At 35.9% G+C, this 20,787-nt stretch overlaps 1 protein-coding gene across 1 annotated transcript in view; it reads left to right on the top strand.

The window, feature by feature from the left end:
* Positions 1-20,787, top strand: part of RASA1 (RAS p21 protein activator 1) — a gene marked incomplete at its 5' end in the record, with an annotated part of 60,467 nt that overhangs the window by 38,505 nt on the left and 1,175 nt on the right. The window contains 12 exons of the mRNA XM_085316909.1: positions 478-555; positions 2,648-2,805; positions 3,104-3,180; positions 7,988-8,160; positions 8,360-8,519; positions 8,705-8,847; positions 9,608-9,723; positions 10,936-11,022; positions 13,826-13,893; positions 16,774-16,862; positions 18,538-18,615; positions 19,882-20,016. Coding sequence (XP_085173035.1) covers positions 478-555; positions 2,648-2,805; positions 3,104-3,180; positions 7,988-8,160; positions 8,360-8,519; positions 8,705-8,847; positions 9,608-9,723; positions 10,936-11,022; positions 13,826-13,893; positions 16,774-16,862; positions 18,538-18,615; positions 19,882-20,016 — 1,362 coding nt within the window. The remainder of the gene's footprint in view (positions 1-477; positions 556-2,647; positions 2,806-3,103; positions 3,181-7,987; positions 8,161-8,359; positions 8,520-8,704; positions 8,848-9,607; positions 9,724-10,935; positions 11,023-13,825; positions 13,894-16,773; positions 16,863-18,537; positions 18,616-19,881; positions 20,017-20,787) is intronic.

The following is a 20,787-nucleotide window of genomic DNA, read 5'->3' as shown; positions in this document are numbered from 1 at the left end:
TTTGCTTGCTTGAAGTATTTGCAGTAAAATTTGACTGCAATACAGAAATGATAGAATGATCAGAACACATCACATTTTGGCTATTAACTGTTATTTTTCTCAGAAGCGACCAAGTTTTGCTTCATTTTGTCTACCATATGTAATTTAATGCAATATTAGTAGACTGGAAAATTGGTAAAGGTCACACGGTATAGTCATTATTAATGCTTGGTATTTCTAAAAGAGAAAATCCTTCATATTTGCAAATCCTTTATTTGATTTTACCAAGTGGAGATATGAATTTTGCTTTAATACTCAAATATGCATACTTTTGAATTACACAAAACTTAGTGATTTTTTTTTTTCTCCCTCAGAATAAAGGAGCAACTTCGGATACTTTATCCTTTTTTTTCTATTTATTTATTTGGCATATCTGCTTCAATGCAAGAAGCTGTTTTGGACTTTGTTTTGATACTGTTCGATGTGCTTCTTTCTTAGGACTGGATGAAAGCTCTGCAGATGTTTTGCAGTTTAAGGAAGACCAGTCCAGGGACATCAAATAAGCGCCTACGTCAGGTGAAGCTGTATAGATACGGTGGATTTGGGGGCAGAGGGGAAGAGTGTTTTGTCTCCTTGTTGAAAAATGATACTAATAAATCTCAAGAGTTTTCCATTCAACACTAGTAATCCTGCATGTGCTTTTTTGAGTGATGCAGTACTCCAGTTAAACCAGTTGGAATAACTTCATTTGTGGCTGTATCCATGCATACACAAAGAAGAAAATGTTCTTTATAATCTGCAGGTGCTTTGCTAGGTATTTTTGACCACATTTGAGTAAAATTCACCACATATGGGAAACTTGAAAGGCTTAACAGACTTACTTTACATGCAACCAGGATACTAGTATAACTGCTTATTTTCAGTGACAAGTGCATGTTCAACCATGCTTGTGGCTTAATTTATGTTGAGCTCCTTAAAGTGCTGTTTTGACCAGAAGAGGTGCTCAGAGGTAGAGGACAGATAGTCATAAACAGCAAAGTCTGTAATGATTGGTGAATAACAGGAAAATACTTCAAAGAATCCCTGGTATCTTTGAATGCAAGGAACATTGAAAGTAGCTATTTAATTAAAACAGAATAAACAGTAATATATGATGTTTTTCAGGAAAYGTAGAATTATTCTGTGATCAGAATATATTAAAGATCAAAAATGTTAAAGATGATTTSAGTACTTCTGAAGAACCAAACAGGGTGAATAAACAGATCAACTAGCAGATGAAACTAGGGACTGGTAATCTAAACTAGTTCTGACGTGACTTTAAAAAGCCAAGAAAATATTAGGCTATATGAAAGAAGAGAATAGAAGATATGATACTATTTTATATATTTGGCATTATCGTTTAAAATACYGTAGTTAATTTTAATCACCTTATATCGTAATGTATAAAGGAAACATGAGAGAGAGATTTTCATTGAAGGCTACGATGAGTGAAAATTTCTAAAGTGAATACGCGTGGAAAGTGTGGAAAGTTTACAGTTTTGTGAAAAAACAGTGTAAATGATAGAAGTAAGTAAAAGTGTGTAAAGATCAAAAATCAAATGATCAAACACTTCTATATTTATCTTACACAGTTTTCTTCAGGGAGACTTAATGTTAAATTAAGAGAAAACATAGTGGATGCTACGATCTATTTGTGTTTACATGTTCTGCACATTACAGTGGAAGAAAAAAGCTAATAAGTGTTTACTGAACACTTTATGCCACTTTATGACATAAGCTGTCTTCTGGTGGAGTTTGAAGAAACTTTACTATGAATTTTTATGTAAAGATGGGTTTTCAGGGTTTCTTGAACTGTCCTTTGTAACTTATGGTCCTGAATATTTGAATTTAAATGGAATATTGACCTGATCAAGTATATTTCCTGTACTGATTGTCTAATTTGATTTTTGTTGGTATCAGTAGATGTTGGATTGAGCTATGAATTTCATGCAACTTAAATTTTTATGGAAGTAGATCGTTTAAAACATTCATTCTTATTGTAAAAGATATCAGAGAGCTTACTTTTCATTTTCAGGAAATTTGGAATAGCCAAGTGCTATAATTTCGAGAATCTGTAGTATAGATGAATGTTTTCGTGTTAGTGGAAAACAGGTTATAATGTGCTGAACAAGGAAATTTTAGGAAGTCTGCTAGGGAAACCCCAAATATCCCATTGTTTGAGTAGTCCATTGCTTTTAAATAGATGTCTGTAACTTAAGTCAGTCATGTAACTTAAGTTATATGACTTGAAACTTAAGTTGTCTATGACATAGGCATCTAAGCCTGATGTCCGTGACTTCGGTAGAATTTGCTATGCACAGAAAAGTTAATGCTTGCATTTCCTAATGTTTTATAGAGAAAGCTTTAAAGGATAAAAATAAGATGCATTAGAAACATGGTGCTGGAGATTTTTTTTCAATAGTTATATTTGAGTTGCTCTTAATTTGTCACTGGTGCCTCTTAAAATGTTGTTCGATTACTCTTGTTCTTGTTTCTCATGTTCGGAAACTATAGTTTGTATTTGGTATTTAACATTAAGCCTCCACAAGGGGAACAATTCCGTTCTTGGGGGAGGAGGGATTGTTTTATTCTTTAGCAAAAAGAAATAAATTTTGTGTATTTTCTTTAGGTCAGCAGTCTTATTTTGCATGTAGAAGAAGCTCATACGCTCCCTGTAAAGCATTTTACTAATCCGTATTGTAACATCTACCTGAACAGTGTCCAGGTAGCAAAAACACATATCAGGGAAGGGCAGAACCCTGTATGGTCAGAAGAATTTGTCTTTGAGTAAGTCTTAATCTTCTTGAATTATTGAATTTCACTTGAAAGTTTAATTGCCTTTAAAAAATCTTAACACTGTGTAGAATGTTTTGCATATTAAAAAAAAAAACTGTATATGTGGTTATACAGCTAGTTGCCTTTTGGCCACAAATGCTTTGTCAGAATGTTCTGTAGGCACCTAAGTACCTCTGTTAATATAAGTGTCTTTAGCTGATGGTGAGAAYTGAGGATTGAAATAACTTCAGAATAACTTTAAATGCTGGCAAGGATAGTATTAATTGAGGCTTTCTGTCTTTTCTCCTAGTGATCTTTCATCTGATATTAATAGATTTGAGATAAGCCTTAGTAACAAAACAAAGAAAAGTAAAGATCCAGATATATGTAAGTATATTCCTGTAAAATATACATATATATATATATATATATATATATATATATATATAGTGACAATAGATACTTTTTGCAATTGTCATTACTCCTGTCAAGCGCTATCACAGGAGAATTAAGTATACTGTATTTTTATGTTTTTCATACCACTGTTAGTATGTTTTGGATATCCGTTACTCTGCGTTAATGTTTTCTACAGTGAGAACTTGCATGATTTTTAGTAATAAAATGCACTGTAATCCAACTCTTACGGCTTTGGTAGCTCTATTCTATAATAGATTATACAGTGACCGTGTTTAGCAAAAAGCAGGAAGAAAAAGAGGCTGCTCTRTAAAATGCAAAGTTTTGCAAAGTTCACTCCTTTAGGTTTCTTTAAGCCTGACTGTGTGGAATTTGTTTTGTCCTTTTTTTGTTGTTGTTGTTGTTGCTTCCCAAAGGGAGGAGAGGTAGTACTTTCACTATTAAAAAAAATGCACACAAGAAAAGCATGAAAAAACTTTGTCAGTCTCTAGAGCAAAATTTTCCCACTGTTTWCTTTTTTTCCTGTTTTCTGTCATCTGTGTACCTTTCTTGAGTCACGCTTGGGCTTATAGCTGATTTTACCTCCATTTTACTTTGAATGGAAAAGGACTTTGCTTCCTTTTGCATTTTATAAAAGTTCCCAGGAATTTACTTTCCTTTCCCCATCTAGACAGCTTCTTCAATTGTTGTTTTGTTTATATTCCAGCAAATTAATATCAAGATGGATAGGTAATAAGATAATAGCGGGGTGTAAAGCTGTCAGCTTTCTAGAAAAGAAAGGACTTGGTTTGAGAAACTTRTATCCTAAGCTTTTAGATGGGAGAATTTTTTTTGTTTTAGTTCTCTTCCCACACAATGTGTTTTTAGGCTTTTTCTTTTATTCAGGGTATTTTGTTTCCAATGGTATTTGTTCTGCAGTAACTTCAGCCCTTTACCTCCTCTTTGCCAGCAGTGCAGGCCTTTCTAAGATTTCTTACAAGTATTTTTCTTTTCCATGTGTTCGGACTTGTCTGTTCTGAAGCCTGGCACAGTACTTACCTATTGCTGTTCTTTTCAGTTTGTATATATGGTGTTATTAGCCTGTCAGGTTTGCTGCTTGATTTTTTTCACAGAATAGATCTGTAGGGAAACCCTGATCCAAGTAGAATTACTACTCGGATTGAACGCTCTTGTAGAACCTAATTCAGTTTCAGAACTCTTGCCCCTTCGTGTGACTACAGAATTTTCTGCGTACCAGGAGGAAAAAGATACCTCCCCTCTGTCAGACGAAAGGACTATCCAATTGTAATTGTAATTTTATTCTGTGTTTTTGTATTCTTTTGAGCTAGAAAATTCTTCTGTAGGACACAGCTCTGGCTAGTAAGAGAACCTTTTAAAGCATAATTCATGAATGAAATACGGAAGTAACAAAATATTGTTGTAGTTTTCTTCTCTGTCCGGTTTAAGGAGATTGTGTTGGCTTTGGGTGTATCTAACTGGTGGAAGTTGATGGAACGTTTCCAGGTCAGGATGCTTGGCAATGTTTCTGAGTTGCAGTTAGGTAGACTCTTAAAGCATAGCCCAATGATCCTTTCCTTGTGGGATAAGGAATAGACTAAATCGACCGGAATTGACTTATCTCGGCCTACGTTCCCAGMTGTATTAAAAATGTGAAGTATATGGGAAAAATCTGAGCTAAAGCAGACCTTATCCAACTTACCTGTGTGCTGTGTTGCCTTAAACAGGCTCTCCAAAAGCAAGAGAATCAGTTTTTGAATGTTACCCTTCTCAGCCACAGTTGTTAAACATAGATCACTCTGAAGTGGGTTGTCAGCTTTCCTGCTTGCTTTTTCTGCTGTATATAGGAGATTGAGGACTCAAAAATCTGGTATTGGTTTCACTGCTTCATTTTTCTCATCATGCACAGAAGTAAATACTAAAAGTATTTTTTGACTTTGGAGTTTACCTATTAAGTATTCATTCTGTAATTATTTTAATATTTTTGCTTTTAAGAGGTCACTTCAGATATTCAGAAATAATGATAGTAAACAGTATAGCATAAATTCCAATTTTTATTTTACTATCAGTAATTTTGTATGTGAATTTATTCAAGTGTATATAAACATTCTTGAAAAAATAAATCCTAGGAGATCAGAAATGTGTTAGTAGGTTTTGAAACTGTTATGCTCATGTTTTGTCAGACAGTGGAACCAGTAAATCTCTCAGAGCAGTTCCATGTAGGGAGTGGCTACAATGTTGGGGTGGAATTTCTGGTTTGGTTTTGCACCAGGATTGCAACTGGGAAGTTGGTTAACTTCAAATTCATTCATGTTGAAAAACAAAACACATTGAGGCAGTCACCTCATACAGGCAAGTCCATAAAGCAAAATTTTAGCTTCTTTTCTTTTAACAAAAATTTATTACTGTGCTGCGTATTTGCCAGTGGCACTGGAAAATAAGCCTACTGTGGCAGGGTTAAGTCTTAATTTCTTCGCTCCCATATAGGGAGCAAATGTGCGCTAAACACATTTGCAGCCAGGTGGGTAACACTCTGGCAGACATGTGTGGACTTTGGATAACTGGTAGAAACTCAGACTGGAGCCTGCGAGGCACTTATTAATGGTAGCAACAATATATATATCCATTGCTGCAAAAGAACAAAAGGTGTCCACAGTGCTTTCTTTGAAGAACAGACCAAGTATAAAAAGGTTCCAGCCCTTAACAGCTCCTTGTGAGCTTGTAGAATGGGTTGTTAGTGAGTTGTGCATGGAAAGCCAGGATTTAGTATACCCATCTATTGAACTTTTTTGTTTTGTTGACATTTAGATGGGCTTTTATTCTGAATCAGTTATGGTAAATGTTTTTCAAGGGGGAGGGGGACAATAAAGGCTCCACCATAAATTTGGGTTTATTTCTAGTCTAAGGAAAATATAAATTTGAACAATCCCAGGTTAGCATTGTTAACCATCAAAATATAAACTTATTACTAGTTACTAATCCCTGTGTATGAACCTTATATATGCAAGCAACATGAGAAGGAAGAAACACTTTGAGTTACAGATGCTTGAGAGCTTTGGTGCTGGGAAGATATATTCTAAGAAGGTTATTTGCTTATCTCTCCTGAAGTGATTGCCCCATCCACACTTGTGATAAACAGCRATGATAATGAATTGGCTTACTTGCTACTTGACTGACCTGCATGTGTTACCTTATATTAAATGGTCAACTGCAAAGAATATGAAATATTCCCCTGGAAGGTCTTTAAGTGCACATGGTAAATGTGGTAGTGTTTAGTTCAATGGTCTGATTAGACAAATGATGCGCCAACACATATTCCAAAASTGGGGCAGTAGAAAGTCTGCTAGAACAGTTGCTAATTTCAGCAATGCAGTGTTGTCTATAGGCTTTGCAGAAAAGTGAGGAAAAAAGGAGATGTGAGGAAAAAAGGTGATGAGACACTTTTTTACTATTACTGTGAGTGACTCAGTTGAATGTAGATCTTGATGAGATGAACAGAACAAGGGTATTTTCTTGAAAGGTCCAGACTGACACAGTAGAGGTGAAAYGTGGAGGGGATTATATATCCCCTCTCAGGACGTTGTAGATAATTTATAGGTAGAATGTTCTCTGCAGCGTCCAGGCTGAGAAACAGCTCTCCACAGGAGAGGGTGGGCTTAGTTGGGAATGGTCAGTGAGTTGTTTGCTGCAGCTTGCTCATCAGCTGTTAGACCAGATTTTCAGTTGTGGTCAAATGGGCGAGCTTGGTAATTTTAAGGTGCCAACACTGCTAGAAGGTGAATTCATGATTTTGCTGCTCTTGAGCTGATTTTTTTTTTTTTTTTATCATTACCTAGCAGTAAGCTGTCCAGGAATGCTTACTTGCTTTTTTTTGTTGTTTTTTGAGGGTTTGGGGATTTTTTGTGTTGTGTTTTGTTTTTCTTAATAGAAAATTTTCAGAAGCTATTACAGCCTTAACCTGAGGAATTCCGAAGTATTGAAGAAAAATATATGGCAAGGTTTGGTAAAGCTATAGTAAGACTAATAATAAATAACAAAAATAGTAGTAACAAAATAGTTCAAGAGGTGATAGTATGGAGGTATGAGTAAAAGACTGAAAAGAGGGCAGTGAATTATCTGTTCTGATTTTCTGATTGTTACCTAGGTTTTAACAAACTCGTTCGCAATTTTACTTTTTCTAATACTTTACTGTGTCCGGTTCTGGGCTCAGCAGTACAAGAGAGAGATGGAGCTGCTGGAGCAGGTCCAGTGAAGGGCTGCTAAGATGATTAAGAGGCTTTAGAATATGTCTCATGAGAAAAGGCTGAGAGTGCTGGACTGTTCAGCCTGTAGAAAAGAAGACTCGAGGGGAGATCTTACCAATGCATATAAACATCTGAAGGGAGAATGTGAAGAGAAATTGGGCCAGACTCTCTTCAGTATTACCCAGTGATAGGACAAGAGGCAGTGGGCACAGACTGAGACCCTGGAAGCTCTATCTGAACATAAGGAAAAACTTCTTTATCTGACTTCTTTTACCTGTGTGGTGTTTTCAAAAGTATATGTATACTTTATTTACAAAATGTTTTGTATTTCAGATGGAGTTTATGGGAGTCTTTTAAACCATTGAAGTGATTATCTGTTAATATATTGACAACATAAATCTTGGGGCTTTTTTGTTTTTTGTGTTAATACTCTTACTAAAGCAAGATGACATGCACCAAAAATAAAATGCTTTTATTCAATACTAGGACTTTTTTGCTGGAAATAACTTCTGTGAACAATGCTTTTATTTTTCTTTAAGTGTTTATGCGTTGCCAATTAAGCCGATTACAGAAAGGACATGCAACAGATGAGTGGTTTCAGCTCAGTTCCCATGTACCACTAAAGGGTATTGAGCCAGGATCTTTGCGTGTTCGAGCACGATATTCTATGGAGAGGATCATGCCAGAAGAGGAGTACAGTGAGTTTAAAGAGGTATCAAGTTGTTTAACTTTCCTTAGTTTATCTGTCAACACAATTCATTTTGTCTGTTGTTTGAGACAGACTTCAACGCTGGTTGACCTCTTTAAACACTGCTTATGTCACTGTCACTGTCATTGTATGATAACAGTTTTTCCAAAGCTGTRATACAGTAGAAGAAGTTTCTGATCATGAAGTTCTGTTTTTCTTTCAGCTTATACTCCAAAAAGAGCTGCATGTAGTGTATGCCTTATCACATGTTTGTGGGCAGGACAGAACACTGTTGGCAGGCATTTTATTGAAGATTTTTCTTCATGAAAAGCTTGAGTCGTTGTTGTTACGAACACTAAATGACAGAGAAATAAGCGTGGAAGGTACTGTACTAACTACTCTAACCTTGAATTCAGTTTACTGAAACTGTGTGTTGGGGGGGTGCTCTGTCGTCTTTTTATTCTCTTCTGTCTCCTCAGTTGCATCATATATGAAATTGTAGGCACAGCATTTGTTTACTCTGCTTTTTGTTGTCGTCTCCAACTTTTCATTTTACCTTTTTTTTCAGATGAAGCTACTACATTGTTTCGTGCCACCACTTTAGCAAGTACTCTTATGGAGCAGTATATGAAAGCCACAGCGACACGTTTTGTTCACCATGCACTGAAAGACTCTATATTAAAAATAATGGAGAGCAAGCAGTCCTGTGAGGTGACGTTTTAAACACTTTGATTTGTTGAAAGTTATTTAGTGGTGGTGATTGTTTAGTGCTTGCATTAAATACCAGCTTTAGAGGCATTTAGTAATCTTTCAGAACTAAACTTTACATGAGAAATACAGGAACCGGATTCATTACGATATTTTTTTTTCTAGATGTTGAYTTGTACAATATAGTAGCGCTTTTCATGGTAGCACTTTTAAAATGTTTTTAACTCACAGTTCTTTAAATTGCGTGTTTATTCTTTAGCAATACTGTGCTGTTTTGTAGCATGTGCTGAATGGCCTAGCTTAAATTACTTTTGGTAAACTCCAGATGTAATTGAAATCACTGTCTGAACTTATTTTTAATTTATAGCTCCATGATGTTATTAACTGCTTGTTATTAGTCCTATCTCCTTTTCTAAACCAACCCTCTTAACTTCTGTATTTCACTCTAACTTAATTGCAGAAAGGATGGAGACCTTCAGAAGATTGGATTAAAAGATGTGAAAAGGTTATGTAGATGGATAGTGTTAAATGTCTGTGCTACTAAAAGCTGTACTAGTATACTAAAACTTAAAAACATTGCTTGTTCATATTAGTTTCCTGGCTAGCCATTGCAACAGACATTTAAATTCTCTATAAGTCTGGGGCTTGTACAGCAGCAGAATATTAATTTAATTTAAAATAGTGTTCAGTGCGTAATAGTGTCAGGTTACAGATGTAATTCTATTTATGTGAAGAAACTTAGTCTACTTTTTCTCCCTTTTAGTTAAATCCCTCAAAGCTGGAAAAAAATGAAGATGTAAACACTAATTTGGCACATCTACTCAGTATACTATCAGAACTGGTGGAGAAAATATTCATGGCTGCAGAGATACTGCCTCCGTAAGTATGCACTCTTTTGTTCAAATTTGTGTTTGAAAATTCCTGTTTGTGACTTAAACTGCACCGTAATGGTGTTCTTATTGGTTCATCTTTTACTAATTAGTCTGAAGACTAAGTTCTTCAGGGTTGTTATATGCACAGAAGGAAAAATATGTATATATTTTCAGGAATTCTGCTTTTTTCACGAAAGCTTCTGGGTAGCACATACATGTGCTTTTGTTTGAGGGAAAAGCTGCTAGATTCAAGGAATAAGGGAAAGAAGCAGAAGAAGAAAAGTAAAAATATCAATATAGTATTTCCACAAAGAGGTAGAAGACAGTATTAGTTAGCAGACAATTGTAAATATTTTAAGTTGATTGCAAATTCTTTCTGTCTTCCTCTTCCCCATCGGTGGGGAAAAAGGGATGCATTATTAACTACATATTAAAAACATGAATGCATAGTGGTAGAATGCATGTATTTTTTTTTAATTCTAAAATCTGTGCTCATGGTTTAAATTTGAACCATTTAATAAAAGTGTGTAGTACTAACTTCTCTTTCACTATATCATTAGCTGTTAATGGAAACAAAATTCTGAATTTTGGAATGGTAGAGTAGCACAGAAATCTTGTGTTGGTGATGGCAAAGTTAGCAATAAGTTACCTTCCTTTATAGTAGATGATGCAAGTTTCAACGTTGTGCATCACAGTGCTCCCACTTTTTGATGAGATAGTACTATTGCTCCAATTGCTCATCTACTTTTAAATACTACCCCTTATTTATGTAAAAAAAAAAAAAAAAGAAAAGAAAAATTATTATTCAGTTAAAAAGGGAAAAAATAAAAAGACCAAATCACCCTGTCCTTTCTTAAAATGAAACACTGTTTAAGAAATAGGAAGCAAATAGTTATAAAATATTTAATGCTTATCTGAATAATCATGAGATCTTATCTATACAAATAGAAGTGTGTTTTGAGGGAAGACTTTCTTTGCCATTTGTAAATGGACTGTCACAGCAGTTCTTTAAAGCTTAATTTRAAGGTTAAATTTTATGTCTAAATTATAAACCTAGTGTTGGTAAGGCTTCCTCATCAAGCAAGAGGTTGGACTGGATCATTTCTGACCAGCCATTTCTTTTTTTATACATGTGTGTGTGTGTGTATATATACACACACACGTGCGCACACATTCTGTGAAATTTAATGGAAAGACTAATTAGCTATTATTTTTGCAGAACATTGAGGTATATTTATGGATGCTTGCAGAAGTCTGTTCAAAACAAGTGGCCAGCTAACACCACCATGAGAACTAGAGTTGTTAGGTAAGTTACTTGTTGCTTTCTTCCGTGCTGAGAATAATCTTTTAAAGTCTTATTAAAACCTACTTCAACTGTTTTTCTTCCAGTGCTAAAACTTATAGTACTTGTACAGATTACAACAATATTAAAAATCTTTGATGCTGAGCTATGATATCCCAATTAAGGATTGAGAACTTGCTGACATCTTAGTCATGCAGTTAGAGCCTTGCCAGAGTAAGATGGTGTACTAGTATAGAGGTCAGTATAGCTTTACCTTTGAATTTACTTAYATTTTTGTTAAGTTTTACAAACTAATGTACAATGCTTTTTCATATCTGGAAAGAAAAACTTCTCTTAAACTGATAGTTAACCTGTGATAGTTGCAGAGAACAGTGACCTCTGAAGATCTTGGTCCTGTCATATGCCTTCTAGGGGGACCATACCTTATCCAGGGACTCCTATGTAGTGTGTGTTAATTACTGGAGAAGTAAGATCTCACAGAACAAGGAAATTAATACTTTTTCAGAAAGATGAATAGGCTGTCACTAGATTTCACTGAGGTTTTGTCTGCGTTGGAATACGTAGGTTTTTTGCATCAGTTAAGCTTCTCAGTGCTGATAACGCACTCTATATTGACTTCTGAAAATAAGTAGGTTTATGCTGTCCCACTTCTGTTTCTTTGCTCTGGCCCAATCATGCWGAAACACTGAAGCCTCTGTAAAAATGTTGCAGGCTACTGAACCTGGCTTCTCTGAACTGGCATTGAGTACAAAAGCTCCAGTATGCATTCATCAAATTGAATACAAAAATTTGTCCCTTGACTCCATCTTTTGCCAGTATAGGTTAAACAAAAATTTTTGACATAAGATGAGGTCTTGGCATAGTTTCTGGAAATTATATTGGTGGCTTAAGGGTATTGCAGCCACATCTTTCCTTCACTTGCTTTACCTTTTTTGCAGGCCTGACTTCTTAATAGACAAGTGTAGTATTCAGCACTGATATGACTTGCTAAGGTTAATCTTCCATTGGAGGGAGTCTTCCAGATGACTTGTCTTTGGCTCTGTTTATCATTTTGACACCAGAAGCCTTGACCTATATCACTTAGCATCTACTGCAGACCTTTTGTCCTCGTATTGAGACTGCTATTACAAGAGGTGATGGGCTAGTCTGTTGCAGGGATGTAGAACTTAGAAGTGAGCACAGTATCTTTCCCTGTTCCTTCTCACCTTCAGAAATCTCTGTGGCTTGCCCTAGGTGGATACATTCAGCATTTTCCTTGGTTTCCGTTATTTCCAGCATCCAGAATTTATGCTGGATGGTATAAACATTAGAGTCTTCTGTTGTCCTCTTAGTCTCTACAAGCCAGGTATTTGTGACTCCTCCCTGCAGTACAGAGTTCTGCAACCTTCAGTGAAGAACATTATCTTTTATTGTACTGGCTTTGACCCATGATTAAGTATGATCAAGTATTCAGAAATGAGTGGGCAGTTTAAGTGTCTGATTAGCTACCCCGATATATCATTCAGAAGGTGCTGCCATTTCTGTCTGGTTGTAAACCCCACACTTAAATATTGGCTCATTCTTAAATTAAGCAGCTTAACCAGTGTAAGAAGCACCAAATCTCCCAGATCTGCAAGGTCCATCCAGGTCATCCAGGTTGCCTTCAATTCCAGGCTGTCTAAAAAAGAAACTATTGTATGTGGCCTGATTTCCAAACTACTTCTTTATGGCTTTAGGTTAATTGCATAGAAAATACTCTTCACGTGGGGCAGAACTATTGTATCATCAGCCCAGAATTCATGGTTCCCGAAGAAATAAAGTGTTAACAGCATGCTAGAATTCAGGTGTTTTGAACATTTGGAAGATGTGTTAACCTCGCTGCTGCACGTATCATTTCCAAGTAGTAACGGACAATACAATTGCTGGTACACTGCCTTGCCTGTTGAAAAGTAAGGTCCCCTATCCTCATTTAGTAAATGGTCAGTCTTTGATATTGCTGCAGTGAAAAACCAGCTTGCTAATACTATTCAAGCACTCTGAACAAAATGAGAGATGTTCAGATTGTTTCTGTTGGTTCGTATGTCACCTCATCATGTAGCAATCTTCCAGAATTATAGTTAATCTAGGGTGGATATATTTTACTTTAGCTATTAACAAAGTCAGATTTTTCACATGCTAACCTGAAGGCTATTGTAAGTTTCTATTGGATGAGTTCCTAGTTCTGCAATCAAAGAAAACCCTTTTCCTCATCTTTCTAGACTGTCTAGGTGGCAGCAATTACTTCTGTAAGACAGGTATCTGATTCAGAATTATTATTCTAGGACAATGTACTGTCATCAGGATATGGATTCGCTTAAGCTGAATGAAGGCTGTGTTGCTGCCAATAGTTGCTGCCGTTCTGACTGTGCGCTCCTGCTTTCCCTGTGTCCGCTTGGCAGAGCAGGTGGCTACAGAACGAATTACGTGCCATAGCAGRCACGGGAGCGCTTACTTGGGGGAGGTGGGAGACCAGGCGCTCCTCTTTTTCGAAGCCAGTATGGATTTAGATTGGTTTCAGTATGGCTTTACAGTGCAAGCTTCTTTCCAAGGTGGTTTCAGAGGCTCACCTTAATTGGGAAATCATTATGCCTGTTTTTCAATTTTTCAACCCAGTTGAAAACATTTGAAGACTTTCTCAATTAACAAATATATTCAGAGTGCAGGCTGGTTGGTTGTTACCTGTATCAAAAAGATTTCCACACTGACTTGAATCCTTAACAACTACAAAATTTTACGTTATTTCTCTGACTTTATTATTGAACAAAATACAATTTTCTTCCCATTTCAGTGGCTTTGTTTTTCTCCGACTGATTTGTCCTGCTATCCTGAACCCAAGGATGTTTAATATCATCTCAGGTGACTATATGCTTCAGACTGAATTCATACTTATACAGAAATGGACATGAATTTACTTTAGCAGCTAATCTAGCAAAATATTTTTTCTTTAAACAGTATCCAAAGTCACATTGTCCACCTGACTTGGCTGATGTAGGGGAAAAATTCAGTCAAGGCTTAGACAATGATTGTCTCCAAAGTCTTGTTTTAAAGTCCAGAAAACATACTTTGTGGTATTTAAGTGATACAATGTTGAACTCTGAGTTACAGTCTAGCAATGTAATGTATTCTAGCAGTGTAAAAATTGTGTGCTAGTCTTCAGATCTCATTTGAAATACAATGCAATGCCAAAGTTTATAGCTGAAATTCAGTCTTCTCTCTTAAATGTAAAAGATCTATACAGTTGAAAATGTCTGCAGAGCCTGGAATACGTTTGTGTACCTAGAAAATTATGCTTGAATAACTTGCCAGAAACTGCTGTTTAGGTAACTTCCAGATGTTGCAGAAGTCTTTACTTGGACTCATTAGGGTTAGGCCAGTCTCAGAAAAAGGAATGTTAAAGATGAGAGCRAGAGGCAGACTTGAGACAGTGATCTTGTTTGCCCGAGGGTCATAGAGAATTCCTGTTGGCTTGCCAGAGTGAGTGTTCTTATAGCATAAAGAAAGTGTTGCCCTGTTTTTTGGGGTGCTTACTACGTAGTGCGTATATAGTAATAAACAGTGACTGGGAACTGCTTCCTAGAAGACTTGTGGAATTTTCTAGGTGGCAGAATTGTTGTGTTAGCCAGCGGCACTGTTCTGGGCCTACCCTAGATAGCGTTCTTACAGTTGGGGTGTTGGCATGTATCAGGGAGCGCTTCTGACAGTTTGTGGGCGTCTTTCCTGCTGCAAAGCTTTAACGGTGAAGGCATGAGCTATTCCTTGGCAGTTGGCTTAAGCACCTCAAAATATTTCTGGGGGGTTTTAAGTTACAGATGTAGTTGAGGTCTTGCAGAAAAACATCAACTATTTGTATTTGTTGCTGCTCTAGACAAAAGGCTGTGTTGAAAGGATTTCAGGGCTGAAGTTTTGCTATATTCCTCATGTAGGAGGAAAAAGAAAGGCATAAACTACTGGAGGGAAAACTGTATTATTAAAATAGCGGGACACCAAGTTCCTTAGTTTTTAAAAAGTGTGTGTTTGTCATATTTCATCTTTTGCCCTCCCCCTCCTCAGAAAAGGTCTTCCCAACCTAGAGGGCACTTTCTCAGTTTTACCAGTAAAATGCTGATTTGAAAATGGGAAGAACTTAGAAGAACTTAGGGTGACTGTGTCAGAAACCGTTCAGGGAAAAGTGCTTTGGGTGTGTGTGTGGGGAGTCCAGACAACGTGTTTTCTGTGCTCTTTTTAAGCTAAACGAGATGAGAGGGCCAGTACCAACCCAGAAGTTCCTTTCTCTCACTTAAAATTTTCATACATGATTTAGGGAAGGCATTTAAGAAAAAGATATGGCCTTGTACTCAGTGTTCTTTCAGTATGTTACTCGGATAATTTGCGAGTTAGTTGCTTCCTGACTTGGGAACTTCATTGAATCCATTGCGTCTATAGCTGTAAATAGTTATTACACATGCATTTGCATAAATTCCTTTTAAGCTTGTCTATAAGTATTTAAGTTCTGTTCAGAAATCCAGCTAATATTCTTGATTATTGCCAAGTAAATTTAAGGGTTTTTGTTAAAGCTTCTAGAGCTGTTTTTTAAAAAAGGGGAGGAGTCTTTTACTTTTGAGATAAAGCTCCAATTTGCATTTCTTTCTGTAATGGGAGAGAAAATTCTGAAGTCTGCATGTACAGGCACACTTCAGTTTTAAGCAGAAATCTCTATCCTATTGCCTCAACAGCTGTTCACAAAAATCTTTGCTTCAAAAGCAAGTCCTGTGTTTCAGCCTTCTTAAATGCTTTTGATTAAGGTTTTAGATCAGTCCTCCTAACCTGAAGTTCCAAATTCTAAGGCTAGTGATGTTTTCTACCAGTGCTTTTTCAAAGGGATGTAGGGTTCCAAGCGCTAGATACTGTGAACTACAGAGATTAGTTGTGTGATTAGTGCCTCAGTCTAAGCCTCAGCTATACATAAAAAGCTAGATATTTTTCAATGGACTGCAGTGCTGAAGAGAGGGCAGTGAGGAAGACAGGAGATCAAAGGATGCACATAGACAACGAACAGTATATAGCATTCTTATGAAGAATTGAAAAATTTACAGTTTATGTAACGATCATGACAATTTTGACGCCTTTAAATGACCTATAAGCAGAAAGCTAGGTTTGACCATTACTGTAGAAAATATTTTGCAAGAAATTCCTGGTACTGTTACTTGTTGGTAAGGGGGAAGACATTAACGTTAAGCGCTTGCATTTTCTTTGTACAGCAAGTAGCTATATCTTCTTGGAAATGCACACCATGACTGCATGTAATGTTTAGTCTATCTCCCTAGTACTAGTAATAACTTGCACAACATTACAGGACCCACTTCTGTGGGCCTACAAAAATAAGGGAAAATGTAAACTCAAGTTTTTTTATTCTAACAACAAATAATCCTCCTTTTAACAGAATTGTTTCATTTTTGTGAAAAARCTTTTCACTTAATTCACAGAGCTTTTTTTAAACTTAGGCTTCTGAGGAACAGTATTTCGCATATTTGTTCTATTAAAAAAAAGTACAGAAAATCAAATGTGGATATTAGTTTTCTTTTTAGTAATTAAGTCTGCAGAAGTTTTTGATCAAGTGGTATTTTCCTCATGGAGTTACAACATGCAAAGAATTTAACTTAGTGATAAAACTGAGTTGGATAACAGCTTAAGTTTCATGTTACTGCTGGTTGTTTTAAATGAAATGGCTAGTAACTCTCTACTTTGTATTCCTCTCAGATTCTCCTTCCCCTACTGCTGCAAGAACACTGACGCTGGTCGCCAAGTCCGTGCAGAACTTAGCAAATCTGGTTGAATTTGGAGCCAAGGTGAATATAATTTTATACACTGAGAGCAGAATAGAACTATGTTTCCAATATATTTCATTGTTCATGTTGAATATAGGCATTAAATATGGTGTCATTTTTCTTGTGCAAAGCCTGCTATGTGGCCTGACTGTCCTCATCAGCCAGGAGGCTTTTTTTCCTGCAGCCTCTTCTATCCTTTTCAGCTAAACAGGGTTTTGATCTGAACTACAGCAGTACCAAAAAGTGGCTGAATTGAGAAAAGGAGCCATAATCATTCGATTGTGAGTGATCTAGAAACTTGTTTTGATGACTTGGTATATATCCCCTGTAAATTTTGAACCTGGTAGCAGGAACAGGAGAAATCATCTGTTAAAATAATTGACGAACCAGTGACCATACCAGTAGGTATTACAGAGAGTAATGTAACCATGCTTTGATGCTATGAGGGCATAGATAAACTCAGTAGTAAAACAATGGAAATATGTTGACTTTCTTTTCTCCTGTCTGTGACTGAAAGGGTCATACTCCAGTATTTTCTGTGTGGGAGCTGGAGAAGTAGGAAAGAAAAGGCAGGCAGCCAGCTAGACATCCACAAAGATGATGAGTATGTGACAGTAAAATGGTTGAATTTTATTCAGGAATATCCATAACAAAAAGACAACTGAGAATTGCTAGAGCAGGAATTTGTGACTAGAAGGGGTAAGTTCAAGAAAGATAGCATCAGTCTGAAGTAGATGATGGACTTTTTTTTTTATTGTTATTATTTCCATTGACTATTTAAGGTTGGAAAAGGGAAGCATCTTTCAGTAATACTGGCATCCCTCTGTTCAGAACCTTGAAATACATTCCACACCCATTCTTCTCCACATATAACAATTTGCTTGCAGATTCAGACCATGTAGTAAGTCAAACTGAAACCAATTGAAACCAATCATGACTTAACTTGCAGAGTTGTCTTGTGTATAGAGTATTTAATACTGAAACAGATGACCAGCTGTCACCTGACCTTCTTACTTTCACCTTGCTTTTGTTCAGCTTATTCCTTACAGTGGTGGTTTCTGTTCTACAGCATGTTGAAACACTCCTATTTGTGTTTATTTTCATAGTTTAACATAAAGAATGTTGTACATCAGCTTTACAAGTTGCACTAGAAAGCCTCAGCTGTCAATAAGGTTTCTATTGTATCACTAAGAGAATGGGCCAACAACAATTGGTCTGTTCTGGTTCCCAAGCTGTGACGTGGATGAACAATAAATCTGTTGACTTAGTCATAATGGAAGAAAGTGACTTTAGGCTGCCATTACAAAGCTGGTTGTGTGACACACAACTTAATGAAAGCACTAATGAAAGAACAAGGAGGGCACTTATGTCCTGATATTATCTTTGAAAGTATGGCGTTTTTAATTGCATTTATATATTAGAGGGACATTAATCTTAAATTTATTTCAGATATGTAAAATTTTGTCTGTATGCGTATTTAAGCAAAAAACATCAGAATTAATTTGGAATATAAAAAGTAGACTCTTCTGCCTGGTTGCATACCAGTCCTTAAAAATTCACTTGAAAAAATAAAATCACTCCAGATGATGCACTTGTTTGGCAATGTCATTTTTCTCTGACTGCAGCATGTTCATTTCAGTTGTGACTATTAAATTAGTATTGCTTTGCTCTAATAAATACTTCTAAAAATTACTAGGAACCGTATATGGAGGGTGTAAATCCATTCATCAAGAGTAACAAACATCGCATGATCATGTTCTTAGATGAGCTTGGGGTAAGTGGTTTAAAAAAAAAATATTGGAAGCTACACAGCAAGACTGTAAATGAAATTTCTTTACAGTTCTTGTTAACTAGCTCAAAAATGTATCAGTTTCCACACAATTTTGAATGCATTCTACTGAATAGATTTCTCTTACATTTTTATAGAAACTGCAGATTGCTGGCCTGTCATGCAGAGTTAAAAGCATGAAATGTTTCATTAGACTTTACTCATAAGCACTGCTGTGGACGTGAATAGCTCAAATATATCACATCTCCACTGGATTTTTGGCCAAAAATACCAATCTTTTAAAATATATTTTAAAACAGAAGATTGTGTAATTTGTCCTAAGGTTTCAATCAGTGCAAATTTTGATATTTTTAAAAATACTATGTTGAATTTGTATTATATGTCACAAAATGCRTCACTGCATTCATTCTAGACCTTGCAGTTTGAAAGAAATAGTTTTGTTTGATAGCTATATCATATTCAAAGTATAGTATTTAGGAGTTCACGTATGTTTTTTATACCAAGATTTTGTTTTAAAACTGAAGAGGGAAGAAATCTGGCTAGCTTCCTAAATTGATTCCTTAAAAGATATCTAGAAGATTATCTCAGAATATTCTGATAATCTATAAAAATGAGCGTTTTAAGGTAGAGTATTCAGGTAGGCTGCCATATATTACCTTTTTCTGGTTAAATGGCAAATTCTGCATGTTGATTTTTTTCTTATTTTAAATGACTGATTATGCATGAAGATTCTGAAAACTGTTGGTTTTAGTCTACTGTTGGATTAATCTGCTAGTCTAATTACATTATTTTTTGAGTGGTTTTACTGACTTGCTAGATCTTGCAGTGTTTTTGCTGCTGCTATTGTCTGATTTACATTGAAAAAAAACACTTGATGGATCCTCCCTCATTTGTAAGGAGAGCAGAAGATGAATCTCTATCCTCGTAGCTTTCTGGTCAGCCCAGAGGTAGCACAGCAACATCAGACTTTTTAGTAGAAATAGACACTGTTACATCTTCAGTAATTACTCCTTATGAAATGTATGCAATCATAACTAAAATATCTGCATAAAATGGATGCTTATGAAGATGAGGAAATATAAWTTTTATATTAGATAACATGGACAGAAGACTTAACTGTGAAGAAAAACACTGCAATACTTCTTGCACTATCAGAGCAAGTGTGTTGGCTGATCTGCAGAGCTGTAATTTAAATTCCTCTATTGCTGGGTACTCACCATTCTAAGTCTGCTCACATACTTTTTGTTAAAGAATGTTCCTGAGCTTCCAGACACTACAGAGCACTCTAGAACTGACTTATCGCGTGATCTGGCAGCCTTGCATGAGATATGCGTGGCACACTCAGATGAACTTCGAACACTCAGTAATGAGCGAGGTGTAATGCAGGTAAGTTACAATAGTTAACAAAAAAAATCACAGATACAGATAGTATGTCTTGAGTTACTGTGTAATTTCATGATTTTTTGGAAATGCTTCTGGGTAGCAGTATGAGTGATAGATAAATTAAATATTTACATTTCATGAAGGGTTAGCTGTAGATCTAAAGGTAAGTAACAGTCCATAATTGAGTTTCTTTATACAACAAAACAAAACAGGTTGTAAAGCTGTGGGTGTTTCTAACTGCCAGAGGAACTTTTAACTTCCAGAGGAAGCTTTTAGTTTCTAGAGGAAGCCTAAACCAAAGAAATGACTGTCTTCTGACAGGCTGTCTGGGTCACTAGTTTTAGGATCTTAGGTGGGTTATTTATTTATTTATTTATTTATTTACTTTTTTATTAAGAACTAAATGTACTTGCCTTAGCTTTCTTTTGCTACATCAGTTCTGCTTCCTAATTTGTTACACTTTTAAACAAACATGGCAAGCTTTTCTAGCAAATACACTATAAGCATTCTATTCCAACCATTAAACTTGTATACTTTCCTGAAAACTTCATTTTTAAGAGGGGGRAAAAAAACATCAAATAACTTCATGCATTGCCTCCAAAATATTACAAAAGTAATACTTGCCTAGAGTCTACTAATTATGATGAACTTCAAGTAGGTAATTTAATATGTGCTTAAACTATCACTGTGTGTCCAGTACAAATCAAAAGGGACTCCTAGTCTTTAAACATAATGGATTTCTGGGTTTGTGGGTTTTTGTTTTGTTTTTCTGAA

Source organism: Rhea americana, unplaced genomic scaffold (assembly GCF_003343005.1).
Source record: "Rhea americana isolate MKP2758 unplaced genomic scaffold, rheAme1 scaffold_114, whole genome shotgun sequence".
Lineage (NCBI taxonomy): Eukaryota > Metazoa > Chordata > Aves > Rheiformes > Rheidae > Rhea > Rhea americana.
The sequence above is the reverse complement of the archived record's forward strand: the minus strand, read 5'-3'. Positions and strand labels throughout refer to the sequence as shown.